The sequence below is a fragment of the Oryctolagus cuniculus genome, chromosome 2, assembly GCF_051225735.1.
Source record: "Oryctolagus cuniculus isolate XC-2025 breed Fujian yellow rabbit chromosome 2, ASM5122573v1, whole genome shotgun sequence".
NCBI lineage: Eukaryota > Metazoa > Chordata > Mammalia > Lagomorpha > Leporidae > Oryctolagus > Oryctolagus cuniculus.
In genome coordinates this window covers 163,700,576-163,720,441 of record NC_142868.1, presented here as the reverse complement: position 1 = coordinate 163,720,441, position 19,866 = coordinate 163,700,576, and the positions used below count along the sequence as shown (strand labels likewise).

The 19,866-nt window shown below is 37.1% G+C and overlaps 1 protein-coding gene across 7 annotated transcripts in view; it reads left to right on the top strand.

The window, feature by feature from the left end:
- PPM1B (protein phosphatase, Mg2+/Mn2+ dependent 1B) overlaps positions 1 to 19,866 on the top strand; it is a 79,491-nt gene that overhangs the window by 47,786 nt on the left and 11,839 nt on the right. For all 7 annotated transcript variants that reach the window (XM_089326460.1, XM_089326461.1, XM_070069189.2 and 4 more), the window contains 3 exons: positions 7,609 to 7,726; positions 15,449 to 15,560; positions 15,955 to 16,012. In XM_089326460.1, coding sequence (XP_089182586.1) covers positions 7,609 to 7,726; positions 15,449 to 15,560; positions 15,955 to 16,012 — 288 coding nt within the window. The remainder of the gene's footprint in view (positions 1 to 7,608; positions 7,727 to 15,448; positions 15,561 to 15,954; positions 16,013 to 19,866) is intronic.

Below are 19,866 nucleotides of genomic sequence, written 5' to 3'. Positions count from 1 at the left end.
AGAAGGATCTCTGGGTCTAAAGAATTGCCTAGGTTTTGGTGAATATATCTGTTAGAGTTTCTAGTGGGCAGCTTTATTCCGAGAGGATTTTAATGATGGTACCTCTGGCTGCACTGATTTTTTTCTTTAACACACTATTCAGGACAGAACTATTGGCGATTGGCGATGATCAAATAATAAGTGGCTCTGGAAATTTCTTTATCCTTGGACTCCAAATGGAGTGATTCTGACCTGCAGCTTTTTGAAATGAAAACAGGCATGCACTTTTCTTTTTTTTTGCTTCTAATTACCAAAAACAAATAGTATATGCTATTGAAATAAATCCATATAATACAAAAAATATTTTAAAAGGACTCAAAATTTTGTTACACTTTATCAGCTACTTTCATTATTATGATATTTATCTTTCTAGTCAGTTTTGCCTGCCTGCCAGTGTGGTGTGGATGGTTTTTATAAAAAATTAGCTGATTATATTTGTTGTGCTACAGCCTGCTTTTTCCAACAATATATTGTAGTGAGGTCTCCATTTTTATAAGTATTGCTCTGCATTTTTCATGGCTGCATAGTCTTCTGTTAAATAGATAACATACAGTTGTGAAGAAATAGCCTTTTAAAAACCTATCAAGTCTGTAATTTGGACTAAAGAAAGTTTGTGTAGTAGATAAAATTGCACTCCATTGAAAGGATGCTAGTTTTCAGGAAAAAAAATTATTGTACTATTTCCACTTATTATATACTTATTTTTATTTGAGGGACACAGAGAGCTTGTTCTCATCCACTGGTTCATTCCCTAAAATTTGCTCATTCACTCCCAAAATGCAGGCAAGGCATGGCTTGTGCAGAACCAACGCCAGGGACTGCACGCTGAATTCAGGTTTCCGGAGTGCATGGCAAGGACTCATGCACTTGAGCCCTCACTGCTGTATCCCAGGGTCTGCATGAGCAGGAAGCTGGAGTCAGGAGCCAGAGCTGGGTATTGTATGCGGCACTCTGATAGGAAACATGGACATATCAACCTGCGTCTTAACTACCAGGCCAGCTACCACCCCCAGTTTCTGGGAATTTTGCCTCTGTGCTTCTGAATGAAATTTTAAATTTCTGGTGACATATCTTTACTTGATAATTTTTGCCACTTTAAAATGGTTAAATGTTCATATTGATGATGTTAAAAAATATTATAGGGACCAACATTGTGGCCCAGTGAGTTCAGCCTGGCCTCTTCACATCCTGGCTGCTCTACTTCCTATCCAGCTTCTTGCTGATGCACCAAGGAAAGCAGCTGGAAGAAGGCCGCCTCAAGTACTTGGACCCCTGCCTCTCATATGAGAGACTCCAATGGGGTTCCTAGCTCTTGGAGACCATTTGGGGAGTGAACCAGCAGATGGAAGATCAGTCCCTCTCTGTAACACTCCTCCTTTCAAATAAATAAATACATCTGGGAAAATAAAAGATTCTAGATGGACTTGTAGATTCTCAGAAGTGAGCAATAACGACAGACAATTTAACTCCATAATTTTGTCATTCCACTCATTTATATTGTAATACTAAGGATTAGCAGTATCATAACATAGAATATAATTATTTAGAATTAATCTGAAAGGCTGAATGTAAATTCTGAAATCCATGGAAAGCACTTAGTAGTTGCTCAATAGGTGTTAACCCGTTTAAGAAGAGAGGGAGGGTCAGCACTGTGGTGTAGTAGGCTAAGCCTCTCCCTGCAGTGCTGGCATCCCATATGGGTACCAGTTTGAGTCCCGGCTGCTCCACTTCCGATCCAGCTCTCTGCCTATAGCTTGGGAATGCAGTAGAAAATGGCCCAAGTCCTTGGGCTTCTGTACCCATGTGGGAGACCTAGAAGAAGCTTCTGGCTTAGGATTGGCCCAGCTCTGGCCATTGTGGTCATTTGTGGAGTAAACCAGTGGATGGAAGACCTTTATCTCTATCTCTCCTTCTCTCTGTAAACTCGACCTCTCAAAAGTCTTAAAAAAAAAAAAAATCCAGTTATTAAGTAGATGATTCCCTAATAAAAGATTTCTGGTACTTGTCATACCTTAGTAAGTTTATGAGCACTCTTATATGTTATCTCCTGAGGTACTGGGAAGGTGTGATAATCATCATCGCCACAGTTGTATGAGGTTATTGTTAATTTCTTCCCTCCCTCCCTCCCTCCCTTCCTTCTTTTCTCTTCTTTTCTTTTTGTATTTGTTTTCTTTGTTGTTTGTGAGGAATTATTTTATGTGAACCAACTAGTGGTCCAAGCAGTTTACCCATATTTAACTTTCACGACAACTATGTGAAGTAGTTAGAATTATTCTTATGAATAAACTGTAAGTGTTAGGTGGTTCTGGTCAGGTATTACCTTATTTTAAAAATTAGATATTTAATTCTAGAGGAGAATGGTCTCTTAAGAAAGCAGCTTTCCCACTTCATTGCCAGTGCTAGCATTCATGGTATTTACTACCAACTAGTTTCACGTTTCATAAAATGTGTAGCTGCTATTTACCACAGCTTTTCATAACTTATAAATTACATATTCTCGAAGTAACCTGAGGTAGACAAAATAAAACTTTATTTGCAAGTAAGGAAATGGAAGTTGTTTGATATTAAATGGCAGTTGTAAATCTAAGCTTTCTGATGTAAGTTTAGTATTTTTTGTTATCAGTGTTTCTCAGAATGGTCTGATAAAGCATATTGTATGTGTGTGTTTTGTCTTTGGTTCTGAAAAATTTTTCCCCAAGGGAAATATTTAAGACATTCCCTTTTTTTAATTGTTACAAATTAATGCATATTTTTGGTAGTAAGTACAAAGATGCTTTATGTAAGACCATTTGCATTTATGTTCAGCCTTTCCAGCCTCATTGCCTTAGGTACCCACTGTTCACCGTTTGCTGTATCCTTCCAAGAGGCTCTCTGTGTTTGTTAATATAAATATAAGCATTACAGCAGGCTTTTTTATTTAATTTGCTGACTTTTTAATTGGCTAGCTTACAGAAATGGATCATGTTATGCTTCTTACTTTGCCATCTGCTTTGGTTTTCCTAAATCAAAAAAGTCAGTATTCCTTTAAATTGGTCTTTTAAAATATTATTTAATTTCCCTAAATTTTGTATGCCACCTGTAAGAAGCTTATTTACTTTGTTTTTATTTATTTTTAAATATTTATTTTGTTTGAAAGGCAAAGTTAAACTGAGGGAATGGGAGAGACAGAGCTCTTCCATCCACTAGTCACTCCCCAATTGGTCACAACAGCCAGGGCTGGGCCAGACCAAAGCCAGGGGCTTCATTCAGAACTCCCATGTGGGTGCAAGGGCCCAAGTATTTGGGCCATCTTCTGTTTTCCCAGGCATATTTACAGAGCTGGATCAGCAGTGTAGCAGCTAGGTTAAAGGTAGTACAGCTGGCATGCTAATCAGCACCCATATGGCAGTAGCTTGACCTGCTGCTCCACAACACTGGCCCCAAGCTTTAAAACGTGAGATACTACCTGGGAGTTGTATGAAATTGAGGGAAATATTTTCCAAAGGCAGTGTCATTCTAGATTATTTATACAACATGGAAAATGTATTTGTATACTCCCTCAACCCAAGTAATTACTTAATAAACTTTTCCCATTGTAGTTTATTGGAAAAATTATTATCTTTATAAAATATAATCATAAATAACACAGAAGCAGACATGTATAATTAAGAGTAGTTGAGTGTTTTGAGGTGTGGAGGAGAGGAGGACTGATTGCAAAAACACAATCTATGTACAGACAGTACAGTGAAGGAATTTCTGTACTTCCTTGGTTTATATTATCTGAGTGTGTGTTAATTTTTTCACAGCACTATTTAGTCAAGTGATTATTGATTGTTTCAAGTATTAAGTGGTTAGATTCAAGCTTAAAGAGTCTGTATGTCCTAGCAAAATAGAAATTTAGAAAAATTTTTGTCATTTATAAAACTAAAGGTAGGAATGAGTGTTTAAGCTAGAGGTTAAGGCACTGCTTGGATTGCTCACATCCCATATTGAAGCACCTGAATTTGAGTCTTGGCCCTGCTGCCAATTCCAGCTTCCTACTAGTGCATTTCCTGGGAGGCAGGAGGTAGAGGTTCAAGTAGTTGGATCCCTGACACCAGTGTGGGAGACCAGGATGGAGTTTGTGGCTGCTGCTTTTTTTTTTTTTTAATATTTATTTATTTATTTGAAAGGTAGAGTTATGCAGAGGCAGAGAGAGAATCTTCCATCTGCTAGTTCACTCCCCAAATGCCCCAGCAGCTGGAGCTGGGCCAATCTGAAACCAAGAGCTTTTTCTGGGTCTCCCATGTGGGTGCAGGGGCCCAAGGAACAGCCGGGACTCAAACCAGGGCCCATATGGGATGCTGGTGCTACAGATGGTGGCTTTTCCCACTCGGCCACAGTGCTGACCTCAGCTTCTGGTTTTGACCTGGCCTAGCCCTTGGCTGTTGGAGGCATTTGGATAGTGAACCAGCTTATGAGAGAGAGCTCTCTCTGTACACACACATTTTTATTTTCATTTTATTTGAAAAAGCAGAGAGACAAATACCTTCCATCTACTTGTTCATGCCCTGAATGCCCACAACAGCCAGTATGGGGCCAGACCAAAGCCAGTAGCCTAGAACTACATCCAGATCTCTCCTGTGTGGTGGCAGGGACTGAAGTACATGATCCATCTCACATGCTGCCTCACAGGATGCACGTTAGGAGGAAGCTGGATCAGAAGCAGAGTCCCTCAAACCAGGGGCTCCCAAATGGGATCCAGGTATCCCAAAGGGCAATTTAACCCTGTACATATGTCTGCTCTGCTTCTCTGTGTTTCAAATAAACAAACTATTTACTTTTCAAACCTTGAAATCATTTAACACTGCTACCTTCATTTCCTGTATCACGTTGATTTTTATGAGGACTTGTTTTTATCTGAGCAACCCCTAAAACCCTACTTCCACAAACTTGCATGTCATTGAGAGAAATGTGACATCTAGTGTTAAAGCGTGTACTCCCTCAAACTAGGTTATGGCATGTTCACAGAAGTTGAATATCACTGTTTGCCTCTCATTTAAAATATTGCCAGTGAGCACAGTGTGACACCTTAAGGCTTCTTGGTACACTGTTTGAAAACCATGGATTTAGTGTTAAGAACATAGTCTTGAGCCAAGCAGTTGGATTTTACATTATCCTATGCCCCTTGTAGGAATTTGGGCAAAGCCTCAGTTTCTTCATTTTATAAAAGAAAGATAGTATTATCTTCTTCATGGAGTTGTTAAGAACAAAGCTCTTGGTGTGTGCCTGACAGATCTGGTTTATAACTTTATAAAACTTATTGATAGGTTTTAGTTAGGGGTAACATTGTGGTGTAGCAGGTTAGGTTGCTTGTGCCATCTATATCTATATGAGTGCCAATTCCAGTCCAATCTATTCTGCTTCCAATCTAGCTTCCTGTTGATGAATCCAGGGAGGGATCGATGATGGCTCAATTATTCGGGCCACTGCCCGACATGGAAGACCTGAATGGAATCTCATGGCTTTGGCCTGCCCCAGTCTTGGCTATTGGGGTGCAAATCAGAAAGTGGAAGTTCTCTCTTGCTCTCTTTCTCTCTGTCTTTGTTCTGTTGTTCTGCCTTCCAAGTAGAGGAAAATAAACATTTTACATATGTTATATTTGTGGTTAAGAAACAGGTGAATTTATATAAAGGAAAAATGCTTTTAAGGAATGAGAAAATGGGAACAGCAGTGACGATTCTTGGAAAATAGTCATAGGCTTTGTGTTTTCATGGATAGATGAAAATTTGGTCTGTTCAGCTTGACTGGTTTCTAAACTATATGTAAATAATACCACTACAGTGAGTATCAAGTTAAGTAAATTGATATTAAGAAATGAATATTGATGATTCATTTAACAGGTATTTATTAGTAACCTTGGCAATGATAGAGATTCTGTTCACAAGCTATTTCATGTGTTGTGCTGGACACTTCTTTGTAACCATGCAATATTCACCTTTAAAATGATTTTCAAATTATTTACTGTTTAAATTTAGATGCTCATACTTATATCAGGGCTTCTTTGATCTATTACTAATTATTACTTATTATTACTCTAATTATTATAGTGTTACTGTGCTATAGGAAAAAGCAACAGGACTGTAGTAATCAATTTTTAAGTAACTAGATAGTTGCTTTAGTTGTCCAACCCGGATTTTTTTTAAAAAATGTGTTGGATTTGTGGACTTAATGAAAACTTTATAGATTATGCAAGGGTGATTTGTCTCTAGGAAACTGAAGAGACAGAAAGGGAAGGACCTTTTTTAGTTGCTGTATAAAAACTGCTGGAACCCCCTAGTACTTTGTATTTGGGGAAAAGTCATCTTTATAGGGAAAGAGGAGTGATACTGAAATCACACATACCTGAAGTTTAAATTTAAATTACTCCACTTAAATATCTTTGCGGTCCATAAACGTTTTGAACCTATCTTGCAGCTGATTTTTCAAATGGTAGGATCTGTGATTTATAACTTTTAAAAGTCTAATAGAAAAAAAAATCTAATGGAAATTCCATATATATAGTATGCTGATTAAGAATTGTTAAAACAGTGTTCATGCTGTTACTGAAATAGAAAATAGTTGGAAGAAACTAATTTCTAAAAATGTTACCTGTTTATTCATAAAATTGTTTTTAAAAATATAAAAGAGGCTTTTATTTGTAGCATTAAGATGCCACTTAAGACACCCAATTCCACATTGGAGTGCTTGGGTTTAGGTACTGACTGTGGCCCTGATTCCAGCTTCCTGCGAATGTGCGTCCTGGGAGGCAGCAGGTGATGGCTCAGATGGTTGAGTCCTTGCCACCCATGTGGCTATCTTAGATGGAGTTCCTGGCTCCTGGTTTTGGCCAGACCCAGCCCTAACTGTTGTGGGAATTTGGGAAGTAAACTAGTGAGTTAGAGATCCCTGTCTCTACCTTTCAAATAAATATCGTTAATTAATTTAAAAAATCACTACTATCCTGATGCTTTTTTTTTTTTAAATATCCATGATATAGTCCAAATTTTTGTGCACTTTTGCTTGACCTGCACAGTTATATCTCAGCTCTCCGGTTACTGTCCATTGTTTGAAGGTGTACCTCCTCTCTGCTTGCAGTTGTGCAGTTTTGCTTCTTGGTTGTCCTGCTGGTCAATAATAGTATTTTAGCTCTGTTAAATTCAGTAGCTTTGTGGCATTTCTCTGATGGAAGTTAATTAGCTGGAAAATGTTTACACATGTTTGAAAGGATGTGTTTTGGGCTTTAGCTGCTCTGGGAATATACAATCTTGAGTGAGACACAGAGCGTAGAAGATTTCATATGAATAGAGATGTTTTCATTTTTCAGGCTGTGGAATGCTGGTGGGTAAGAACCGTTAAGCAGAATTAAAAACTCAAAATAATAACAGACGTACCCATCCCTAGCCACCTTGTTTCTTCAAGTTGTACTTTTTAAATAGTTCTTTGGAATAAAAATGTTTTTAATGTGTGTGTTCTGGATGATTAAATAAACTATTAATTAAGGTGATTAGCTCTGTTTTGAAGTAGATTATAGAAAAATACTTTTTTTCTTTTTCTTTTGTTAATATACAGGGAAGTCGAGATAACATGAGTATTGTACTAGTTTGCTTTTCAAATGCCCCCAAGGTCTCAGATGAAGCAGTGAAGAAAGATTTAGAATTGGATAAACACTTGGAATCACGGGTTGAAGGTAAGAAATATGCCTTTTTTTTTTTTTTTAATTTGAAGAAAAGGAAAAGTATTCTTTCTTGTTTATCAATTCTTTTAAAATTCCCTTAGGAGAAACAATTGCTTCAAAAAAAGGCCTTAATAAACAAATATCTATCTGCCTAAGATTTATTATCTTGAACTATTATATGGGGGTTAATTGACAGAGAAATGACAAATATGTCTAATCCCACCAAAGAGAAAGTTAACATTCTGTTGCTCTTCTCTGTCCATTTGTTACTATTTTTTTCCCAAATGAATTGAGAACAAGTTGCAAATATGATACCCCAATAAAAGGACATATCTTCATAACAAGTTAGCATTCATGAAAATTGGAAATTACTATTGATAATAGTATTACTGGTAATGCATAGATCCCATTCACATTTCCCTAATTGTCCCAATGTTATTTATAGTAACATGGTCCAGTCCAGAGCACATGCTGCATTAAGCTGTCATGCCTCTTCAGTCTCCCTCACAATTTAAGACGTTCCATATTCTTAGTTTTTACAGACCTTGGCGTCTTTGAAGAGTACTCATTGGTTAGTTTATATAATATCCTGGATTTAGTTTTTACACTAGCAGGACTACCCTAGAAGTGATTTTGGACTTCCCAGTGATTTGTTATCAGTACAGGTATGCAATCTTGAGTATTTCCATCGTTGGTGATAACTTTCATCACTTGCTTGAAATAACTTTCAGATTCCTCTACAAGTGGGGTCAGACTTAATGAGTAAGTATGCGGCCCTTATGTAATAAATATTGTGTGGGAGAAACTTGGAGATTGTTAATAACCTATTCCTGTCAGTTTTATCATCCATTGGTGATTCTTGCCTGAGGCAGTTGCTACTAGGATGATAGTCAAAGGGTGATTTTTCTAATTTCTTTTTGTGTTTATTAGCATTTTTTGCAAGGAGCAAATGCGTAGATTCCTTCTAAATTCATTGTGTTAAAAGCTATTACTAGATTATTTTGATGCTTGTGTTACCCTAAATTGGTTGCTGAGAGCTTCTTCAAGGTTAATATAATGACTTTTTGTTCTATGTCTTTTTTTCTTATAAAAAGCTTTATTTATTTAACAGGCAGAGTGAGACAGGCAGTTGGAGGGAGGGAGGAGGGACAGAGTTGAGAGATTCCATCTATTGCTTCACTTCCTAAATGGCCACAACATCCAGGGTTAGTCTAGGCATAAGCCAGGGGCCCAAGGCTCAGGCTGGGCCATCCTCTGCTGCTTTCCCAGGCACATTATTGAGGAACTAGAAGAGGAACAGCAAGGACTTTGATCTGACACTCCCATATGGGATGCTGGTGTCAACAAATGGTGGCTTACCTTGCTGTGCCACAGTACCCCCTCCCCCATCCCCCAGTCATTCTCTGAGTATTTCCTTTCATTATGATAATGAGTTAAGACAGGCTCATCTTTAATTGCCCATAGTACCCTAATCCTTCAAAGAACTTTTTTTCCAATGATTCCTCTTTACTTTAGGGGAGAGCAGTATTTAGTAACTGGGATTTGGGTATTAGGTGGGCTATTGGTGTTTCTATTCTGAGACCCACTGAGGAAATAACTACACATGTATCTGTATTTATTGTATTATCCACCTGTCATCTTTGTTATTCCTATGATATGTTCAACTCTTCTACAATACTGCAAGATTTATTCTAGTTTTCTCTTTTCATATTTGTATCTCCCCTGTTCTACAGCGAAAAACCAGGCTCCTAGTGGTCAAACAAACCTGCTGACAATCCTGTGCAGATGCCTTCCTCACTGTACACTGGCTTTAATAATGCATTCTACACCAGTCACCACAACCAGTGCTAAACCGTGTGCCTAGGCACGATGTCCCATGTTGGTCCCTCATGCAGCTACTGGTGTTTCCTCTGTTCACTGGAAGATTTACTTTGCTTAATCTTATCTAATGATTTTAGACTCAATTATTCAGAATGAGGGACGAGAGAAGCTAGTCTGTAGAGTTTAATGTAGTGGCAAATAAACTGTGATGTAAGTCTACCATCAATTATTTGTTTTCCTTATGTTTCATTTATTCCTTTTTACTTTTTCTCATTTCTTTTGGATTAGTCAAATATTTTATATTACAATTTATCCTAGTATGTACTTGTTTGTTATATATTCTTTTAAATTCACTTAGTGGTCACCCTGATAAATGCATGTTGCAGTCTTAAGGTTTAGAGACCAAGAGGATACCTGACTTAGGGCTACCTGTATTAGTCATCTTTGCATTACTACAATGAAATACTTGAGGCAGGCTAAGTTTATAAAGAAAATGGGTTTATTATGGCTCACAGTTGTGGAGATGCAAAGTCTGCATGCCTCTTGTGACCATGACCTTCTTGCTCCCAGACTCCTAAGGCAGCACAGAGCACTGCTAGACAGGAGACAAGGAGCCTGTGTGGTCTCTGTCTCCCTCATTAAAAAGCCATTAGAAGGACTCACTTTGTGGTGCAGCAGTTAGGCTGCTGCTTGTGATGCAGTTCGACTCCCAGCTGCTCCACTTCCAATCCAGCCCCCAGTGAATGACCCTGGGAAAGGAGCATAAGGTGGCCCTGGTGCTTGGGCCCTTGCCTTCCTCATAGCAGATCTGGAAGAAGCTCCAGGATTCAGCCTGGCCCAGCCCCAGCCAACGCAGCCATTTGGGAAGTTAACCAGTGAATGGAAGATCTCTGTCTCTCCTTTTGTCTGTAACTCTGCCTTTCAAATAAATAAATAAATCTTTAAAAGAAGCAAACAAACAAACAAAAAAAAAAACACTAGATTCAGTCACGGAGACTTGACCCCAGTGACCTGATCCAATCTGTTCGTTTTCCAAAGGCTTCACATCTAAACCATAGAGGGATTGAACTTCTACTTTCTTAATACCTTCAATATAAAACTCTGGGGTTAAAGTCCTGCAGCATTGGGGTGGGGAAGAATCAAATTATATTCAAGCCGTGATACTACATTTTGATTTTGTGTGTGCTGTTTTTTATATTTAGGTTGAATATCCCTTATCTGAAATACTTGGGACCAGACATGTTTCAGGTTTTGGAGTCTGAAGTTTTGGATAGACTTTTGTCTATCCAAGTTTTGCATAGACTTTACAGTTGATTGTCTCTAATCTGAAAATCTGAAATGCTCCAAAATCAAAATACCTAGAGCACTGATGCTCTGATTTTTGGACTAGGGATGCTCAACCTGTGTGAAATTACTTTTTCTGAAGTTACATTGTCAATTCTTTCTCTTCTCCTTTTCTATTCTCTACCCTTTCCTCCACAAATATAATACAAAGTTCTTTCCCTATCTCAGGGTTACATATTGATCTATAGAGAGTCTTCAGGAAGTTTGTATAAGATATGTAATATGAAAAAAGATGCATGGATATAAATTATCTGCACCAAAGTAAACTCTTAATTCTGTTTCTTTCACAAGTTCTTGTAGTACCCTTATCACTTACAGCTTGATTCTTTTTATATATTTAAATGCATTTGAGTGATAAAATTTTGGTTGTGATGTAATAGGCTTGGTGAATTTGGCCAATTATGAATCATTTTGTACAGAGTAGCCGTAAAAACTGACAAGGATTTTAAAATGTAAAGATTCATGATTTCAAATGTGTGGTTACCATAGGAAAATGTCATTTTTGCAAGTTTGGGAAGAATAGATGAATCTTTTTTAGCTTTATAACTATCCAGCCGCATTGCCTAAATGCTGCTTTTGGTGTATAATTTCTTTAGTTCTCAATGAGTCCTGTTTATAGGTTTTGGTTCAGTGCTCTTTTTTTTTTTTTTTTTTAACAGAGAGAGAGGTCTTCCATTGGCTAGTTCACTCCCCAAATGGCTGCAACAGCTGTAGCTGAGCCAATTGGAAGCCAGGAGCTTCTTCCAGGTCTCCCACATGGATGCAAGGGCCCAAGGAGTTGGGCTGTCCTCTGGTGCTTTCCTAGGCGCATTAGCAGGGAGCTGGATCAGAAGTGGAGCAGCTGGGGCTTTAACCCACTGCACCACAGCACTGGTCCCTAGGTTTCAGTTCTTTTTAGTCTCAGTGAACACTGCTTTTTTGGTGATGGGAAGATGGGAAATAATGTGGGAGCACATTGAAGACCATGTCATAGGCATAGGAACTCATTCCTTTTGATAATTACTAAGGGAGTTATTTATAAGTTATTAATATAAATTTTAGATGAGCTATAGTGTATTGAAGTGGTGGATTGCTGACTATAGTTTATCAAAAGGCAGAAAGAATTTATTCATAAACTGAGTTTTGGAAGTTCTCCAAATTCATCAGCTGCTTGTTATGTGATCTTATCCGACTTGCTTAACTTCTCAAGACATCAGTTCCTTTATTGGAACTAAAGATAAAAACACCAACCAAAAAGGCTGCTTTAATAAGTTGTGAAAGAAAACAGTTTGTACATGATACTTGTTAAAGATGGTGAAGTGAAATTTATTCAAGGGATTCCCTCAGATAGATAACAGGGACCACTAGGTAAGATCTTTCAATGGTGGAATGAGATTGTAATAAACACCATTAAGGACAAATGGTGATTAAATGGGTGGAAAATTACTAGGAGGAAACATCAAGGGGTAAAGTGGTTGTGGCTAAACTGACTTGATAGGATTATCATTAAGGGTAGGGTAGGGTGTTAAAGATAATGTTGGTGGGCTAATACTAGTTGGGAGCAGGGTGCTAAACTGATGACTTAGCAGGATTCTTGCTCAAATTGAGCTCCACAAGGACAGAGAGGGAAGCTCAAAGTTAATCTAGTCAGGACCTAAGAACCTGATTAAAGTTTTGATCAGATGAGGGAGTCTTTGTCAGAAAGGCAAATGAGAAGGGCTGGCATTCTTATCTACTGGGTTAAGCCTCTGTCTGGAAGAACTACATCCCATATGGGCAATACAGCTCCCTGCTAATGTGCCTGGGAAAGCAGAAGATGGCCCAGGTGCTTGGGCCCCTGCACCCACCTGGGAGACTGGAAGAAGTTCCTGGCTTCTGCCTGGCCCAGCCCTGGCTGTTGGCAGCCATTTGGGGAGTGAAACAGCAGGTGGAAGATTCTCTCTCTCTCTCTCTCTCTCTCATTTCTCTTTCTCTCTATAACTCTGACTTTCAAATAAATGAATCTTTAAAAAAAAATGGAAAAAACAAATGAGATATTTAAGCACCTAGTACAAAACTTAGCAAACTGTAGCTGTTATTAATTTTTAAACTGTGTAACAGCCAATTTGTAGCTTTTTAAATATGTGGTCAATTCAGTTCAACATGGATTGTTAACATTTAATACTTTTTCTCGTATTTTTTTGTAACTTTCTGAAGTAAATTTTATGTGGCAGAAACCACAGATTTGTAATAAAACCTCTGAGATCTGGAGCAAATACTTGATTATGATCACTCAATCAAACATTTAAAAATCCTTAGCAAGGCAGCCGCTACAAGTCAATTATACTGAAACTTAAGTTGTCTTAAAAGTCAGTGTATTGGTGGTGTTTTTCTATTGGGATTTTAAATTATGTAATCTGATACTAAATTTTTGATGTAAAAATATTCTGTTGTATTGAGTAAGTCTGTATGATTTTAGTGAGAGTGTGCAGGTGGGAGAAGTGTGATGTTAAACTACTGTATGAAATAGTATTGAACCTAAGGTGATTGCTTAGATATTTAGTGAACGCTTTTTACATATATTCATTTATTCAGTGTGTGTTTGGCATATTTATCATGAAGGTTATAGTGAAAACTAGAATAGTCTCATGGGAACAGCATAGGTTGAGTAGGGAATGCTCTTTTTTTTTTTTTTTTGGACAGGCAGAGTGACAGAGAAAGGTCTTCCTTTTGCAGTTGGTTCACCCTCCAATGGCTGCCACGGCCGGCGCGCCGTGCTGATCTGAAGGCAGGAGCCAGGTGCCTATCCTGGTCTCCCATGGGGTGCAGGGCCCAAGCACTTGGGCCATCCTCCACTGCACTCCCTGGCCACAGCAGAGAGCTGGCCTGGAAGAGGGGCAACCGGGACAGAATCCGGTGCCCCGACCGGGACTGGAACCCCGTGTGCCGGCGCCGCTAGGTGGAGGATTAGCCTAGTGAGCCACGGCGCCGGCCAGGGAATGCTCTTAATAAGTATTACAATGAGTCAGAGAAGTAGAAGAGATTGAGAGGATATTTAGAAGCATATCATGTAAGATTCTATAGACCAAAATAAGGACTTTAGACTTCATTCAATTTATGATGATAATCCATTGCAAGATTAAAGCACAAAACTGACTTGATGTGACTTTCTTTCAAAGAATGCCTTTTAGTTGCTGTATGTATAAGATTGTAGAGAACAAGAGAAGACAAGATAGCAATTAAAAACCACTCACGACTGCAGGTGGTAGATGATGGTGGTTTATTGGACTAGAATGGGACTATTGCGGGGTGGGGGTGGGGGTGGGGGTTGGTATACAAATTGGTAATGTTCTAGACTGCAGTGATTCTCAGTTGGGAGAGATTTGGTCCCCGGAGGACAAGAAGCAATGTCTGGAGACATTTTAAGTTTTAGAACTGGTAAGATTCCTCTTCTGGTGAGTAGAGCCCAGGAACATTACTTAACATTCTGCACGAACAGCCTCCACACCAAACAATTATCTAGTCCAAAATGTTAGCAGTGCAGAGGGTGAAAAACCATGTACTATAGAGATATAAGTCTGAGGTAGAAAAATTTAATCCTGCTTTTATGAAGTTTGCAGTCTGGGATATAATAAACTTGGTATAAATGGGAGTATGTAGCAGTGTGGTATACACTATGTGTATGGTACCAAGTTTAGCAGTGTACTTATTCTAGGCTTTGATCACAGAAGGATTTGAAAAAGTAATAAAGTTGAAGTCCAAAGATGAATTAGGAGTTAACCGTACAAAAGAGTTGGATTGGTGTGAAAAGTGTTCTAAATCAAGGAAGATCTCGAAGCAGGAGGCAGCTTCATTGATTGGAGCATTTGGAGATAAGCAGAGTTAAAAGGGAGTTGTGAGCTCTAAGACCAAAGTCAAGGTCTTTTTTGGTAACCAATTTGGCTTTTGTGTTGAGGACTGCTTATTATATTGCTTTTTTTGTTATCTTAAAAGTTAGTCGCCACTGTTTGATTTTTGAGGAGTTTGTCTTGCCAGTGTTCTAATAATCATACTTGTAACTAAAACTTGTTTTCCACAAATTTTCAATAGAAATGGAGATTAACTTTTTGTTAAGCATTAGCAAATGCTATGATTTATTTTCCTTCGTTTTAATTGTAAAACACAGTAGAACATAAATTTTAATTATCACAAAACCTGAAAATTGGTTTTTAATGTCCCTCTTTCTTTATAATCCTTGTCAGCCATTACTTTTCTTTTCCCGTAATTGTGGTATTATTTATATTATTTTTACTTAATTAAAATATATTTTTCCATGTATCTGTTAATGTTTATCAGGATCATTTTTAGTGATTATCAAGTGTTTTACTCATTGGCTGTACTGAAGTTTTCCTAACTGCCTCCTTATTGTTAGACATCTAGTTTGCTCTGTTTTTTGCTTTTATAAGTAATAATGGAATGAACATCTTTGTGAAAATAACTATTTCTTTTTGTTCCTTCTTGTGACAGTGTTTGTCATTTATATGCTAAAGTAATTACTGCCAAATTGTACCTCTTGTTTGTGAATATTGAGTTAACACATTGATTTAGGAATTTTTTTTAAAAAACCTGCAGAAATTATGGAGAAATCTGGTGAGGAAGGAATGCCTGATCTTGCCCATGTCATGCGCATCTTGTCTGCAGAAAATATCCCAAATTTGCCTCCTGGGGGAGGTCTTGCTGGCAAGTAAGTAGAGCAAAAAGAGCTAATTTTGAGTTCATTTATAAATAGTAATTAAATAATTAGGGGTAAGAAAAGTTAAATCAGAAGTACATCATTTATCTAGAGAAGAAATGGGTTCATTTTTTGTTGAATACTAGAGAGGAACTCTAAAACTTCATCCAAAAATGTTTTAAAAAGGAATTATTTGTCATATACTTTGAGGATGAAGGTCCTTTCTTTGCTAATTGATAACAGATGGGTTTTGCAAGATCATATTATGAGTGAAATGTGGAAACTATGTCCTCTGTAAGAATTTGTGTGACAGTTAAATTTTTAGTATAGTCTAAATATTATTTCAAATACTCATGAGCTTAATATTTTGTGTAATTTAATAAAACAAAGGCATAATTTTTTTTAGGCGCAATGTTATTGAAGCTGTTTATAGTAGACTGAATCCACATAGAGAAAGCGATGGGGTGAGTTTTATTTTACTTTTCTATGCATTTGAAGTGATTTTATCATATAAGTGCTAGATATGAATATGTTCATGTAGTAAAATTTCTGATAAATTTTTACTGCTTTTCATTTTAAGAAGTCAGTGAAAAACTTAAGGAAATTAATTGAAATGTAGGTAGAGATAAACATCTATGTTGTAGGCAGCTTTGTTCTCAGTTTTTCTAGTCATGTTTGGGATGTCCTTACCTTTTCCCTGTACGTCTGTTTCCCCTTCTCCCTTAAACTTTAATTTTGAAGTGAGATTGTGTTTATAAATATCTCAGTTTCTCTATCATGCTATTACCATCAGCAGATGTTAGTGACAGTGATTATTCTAACAACCATTCTCTTTAGTTTCCCTGTGTGCCCAGTTTGAATACCCGAGGGCAGTTTTTTTAATATTATTATATTTTTGGTATATGAGTATTGAACTGAAATTACCATGTCTATTGTACCTTGTGGTACTTGGAACAATACTCTTTATCTCCTTACCTTTCACTGTGCTATCCTTAGAGATACTAATGAGCTACCAACTGCTTCTTTATGTATTGTTTTGTTTTTGTATTAGTACCAAGAGACAAAACAAATTATTTCTCTAATTACATTCAGTTTCACAGTAATTCAAATATAAGTATTTTCTCGTGAGGTTTTCATGTTTTTGGACATCTAAAAGTGAATGACCTAATTTTTACATGCCCCAAAGCTTTAAAGGACTTCCAGACTTAGTAATGAAGTTAACTGGAGGAAAAAAAAAAATAGGTTCACCCTCCAAGTCTCAAACTCCTCTTGGCACACCTTGGGAGAGATAGCAGTCATTGGGTAGAAATTATATGTTATCTCACTTGTGGTGTTTTCCTAGTATTCATTAGTGCACAATATAATTTATTTTCCTTAACAATGAAATATATCCTGGCAAAAAGGAAAAATTTCACAATTAATAAAATTTTAATGAGTCAAGTAAAAGTGGTGAATAACTTACAACAGAGTTTATATCATCTAGAGCAATGATTCTGAATCTTCCTTTTGCAGCTAGTACCTCAAAATATTAAGAATTATGTCCCAAACTGTGAAGGTTAATTTTAAAATGTCAAGTGATATATTTAGAGAAGCCTCACTCAAGCAGATGTATATAGGTTGTTGACATAACTAAAACTATGCTGATAATTTGGGAGGTAAAAGGGACCTCTTTGGCTAGATCATAGATTCCACATGGGACCCATTGCCTTGGTTAGTCACCAGAAGGTATTTATTTATTCATGATGAACCATAGAAGTACTCTAGTTTCCCCCAGTATTTCAAAATGCAATACTAAGCGTGTAATCTTAAATTATTATTTCTTGCTGAATTTCTTGGTCCATTAAAGCAGTCAATTTTTACTTCAAACAAGATGTAAAAAGTGTTGAATAACCCTAGCATATAACAAAGGATTACCTTTAAAGTTTTTAAAAGAGAAAACAAGTATACATAGTACCTATAGAATAGTGAAGACACAGACAAGAGCTGTGGAAATGAAGTTAGATGCCTATGTTATAAAACCTACCTTGATTAAGATAATTGTATGGCTATATAAATATGGGATATAAACTCTTAATTGCCATCATATATATGCTGTTAGCACTAGCAGATCATGCATGGGCAATCTGTCATGCAATAAACTGATGGATGGAAGAGACAACCAAACATAAGGCCTTGTCTCATCTGCTAAGTGCAGTGTACAGTACAGTTACAAACACATCAAGTAATACAATGTTCCACATAGTTTAGTAAAGAATGAAATCAGTGATAAAGTACAGAATGTGGAAATCACCATGTGGACTGTACAGTGATTGCCGTGAAAGCTCAGCTAAGAAGGGAAGATCAGATTCCCACAGAAAAGATAAATTTGAAGGATTTGAATGACAGAAATGAGATGAAGAAAATAACATTTCAAGTGGATGAGAGAAAAGAACAAAGTATAGGATGTCTTTGAGAGAAAGGATAGCTTTGGCTGAAGCAGAAAACTGCTGGAGTGAAAATAAGAATTTAGATTGCAAAGTATTTGCTGAGAGATTGGCCTTTTGAAACTTATTGTAGAGTGAGGAATCGCCAGATGTTTTGAGCTTACAAATGATAGACTTACAGGGATAGCATGGCATTTTAATCTGCTAGAAATGTTTTCAGTATTATTTGAAGAGATGCTGGAAGTCAAGTAATTGTGGAATACTTGCAGAGATCAGTTATAAATGTGTAAACTCATTAGTAGGGGTGTGTCTAGATTAGAGAAACTTCTGTGTTACTATAAAAACTCACTCTGTAGCCCAGAATCTTATTTTGGGAAACATTACCATACCCTTTAAGAATAATCACTGCCTTAAAAAATATTGAACTATAATCATAAGGAGCAGAAATGTCCTAAGAGGAGCAACCAGGACTAGACCTGGTGCCCATATGGGATGTCGGCAATGCAGGTGGAGGCTTAGCGCACTATTCCACAGCACCAGCCTCCTCCCCCCAAATTTTAAAAAAATGTTTGTGTGTATACACATATTGTGTAATGAGATCATATCTTTGGCTTGCTTTCATCAGTTTCTCAAAGGGATAATTTCTGCAAGAACTCCCTGCATCCACCACAAAATCTCCAGAAAAATTAAAACTACATTTTGCTATTAGTTGTTCTTACATTAGGCAGGAACCTGAAAGCATACATTCTGTGAGATATGGGACTTCATCTGATGAATTTTTTTATGTTTATAGTCCCAGCACTGACAACAATCCTGGTGTATAGTGACAACTCAAAAGAACTTAACTTGTTGAATAGGAAATGTTTTTATTTACTCACATCTAGTAATTTGCTTAGACTGTCCTTAAGTAGTGTATTTTAAAAAATAAGCTGCAGTTGCTAATTGATATGAAAGTCTATAGCTTTTAGAGTTTTATATTTTCCATGCAAAAATATTCTTTCTTCTAAGAAGACTCACAATGCTATTGAATTCCACTGATCAAGCAGCTGTGTAACTTGGTGATTTTCCAAGGGTAAAGGGAGAACTTGTACTTGCCCAACTCCTGCTTGTGCCAAGCTGTGTGTGTGTGTAGTCATAGTTATACCCTTCTTTTACATGAGACCGTGATAGTAAGAGAGATGAAGCAGGCTGACTCCAAAACTGTTCTCCGTATGTTCTTCATTCTAAGTTATTTTTAGAGATTGTACATGTCTGTATCCAGTTTCTCTCTGCTGTCCAAGAAAAAACATTTTCCTTTCTTTTTGTGAATCTCATGCAGAATAGTCTTAAGATATTCTATTTTTGATAAAGAATATTTATAAGGTTATTTAAGCAAAATAATCAAGCCTGGTAACTTATTGGTAGTTTTCATTAAAATATATGGTCTTATTTATCTTAATCCAAAAACTTTTAAGATGTTGGAATTTTTTGAGAAGAGAAGGAAAAACTGGACAAATTGGGTTCTTCTTAAGCCTCAAAGAATTTCCATGTTGTTTTCACATTATTCAATTTTATATGCAATCTTTTGTGTTTTTCAGTAAACATATAATTGCAATAGAAATAGTTGGTTTTACATTTTTTAAGATTTTTTAAATTTTCCATCTGTTGATTGACTCCCCAATTGGCTGCAGTGGCCTGGACAGGGCCAAGATGAAGCCAGGAGCTTCTCCAGGTCTCCTACAAGAGTGCAGGGACTCAAGCACTAGGTCTGTCTTGCACTGCTTTCCCAGGTGCATTAGCAGGGAGCTGGATTGGAGAGCAGCCAGGACTCCAGTCTCTGCAGATGACATCTTAACCCACTACACCACCGTGCATGCTTTTACATTTTTATTATCACAGTTTTTAGAACTCTGAAT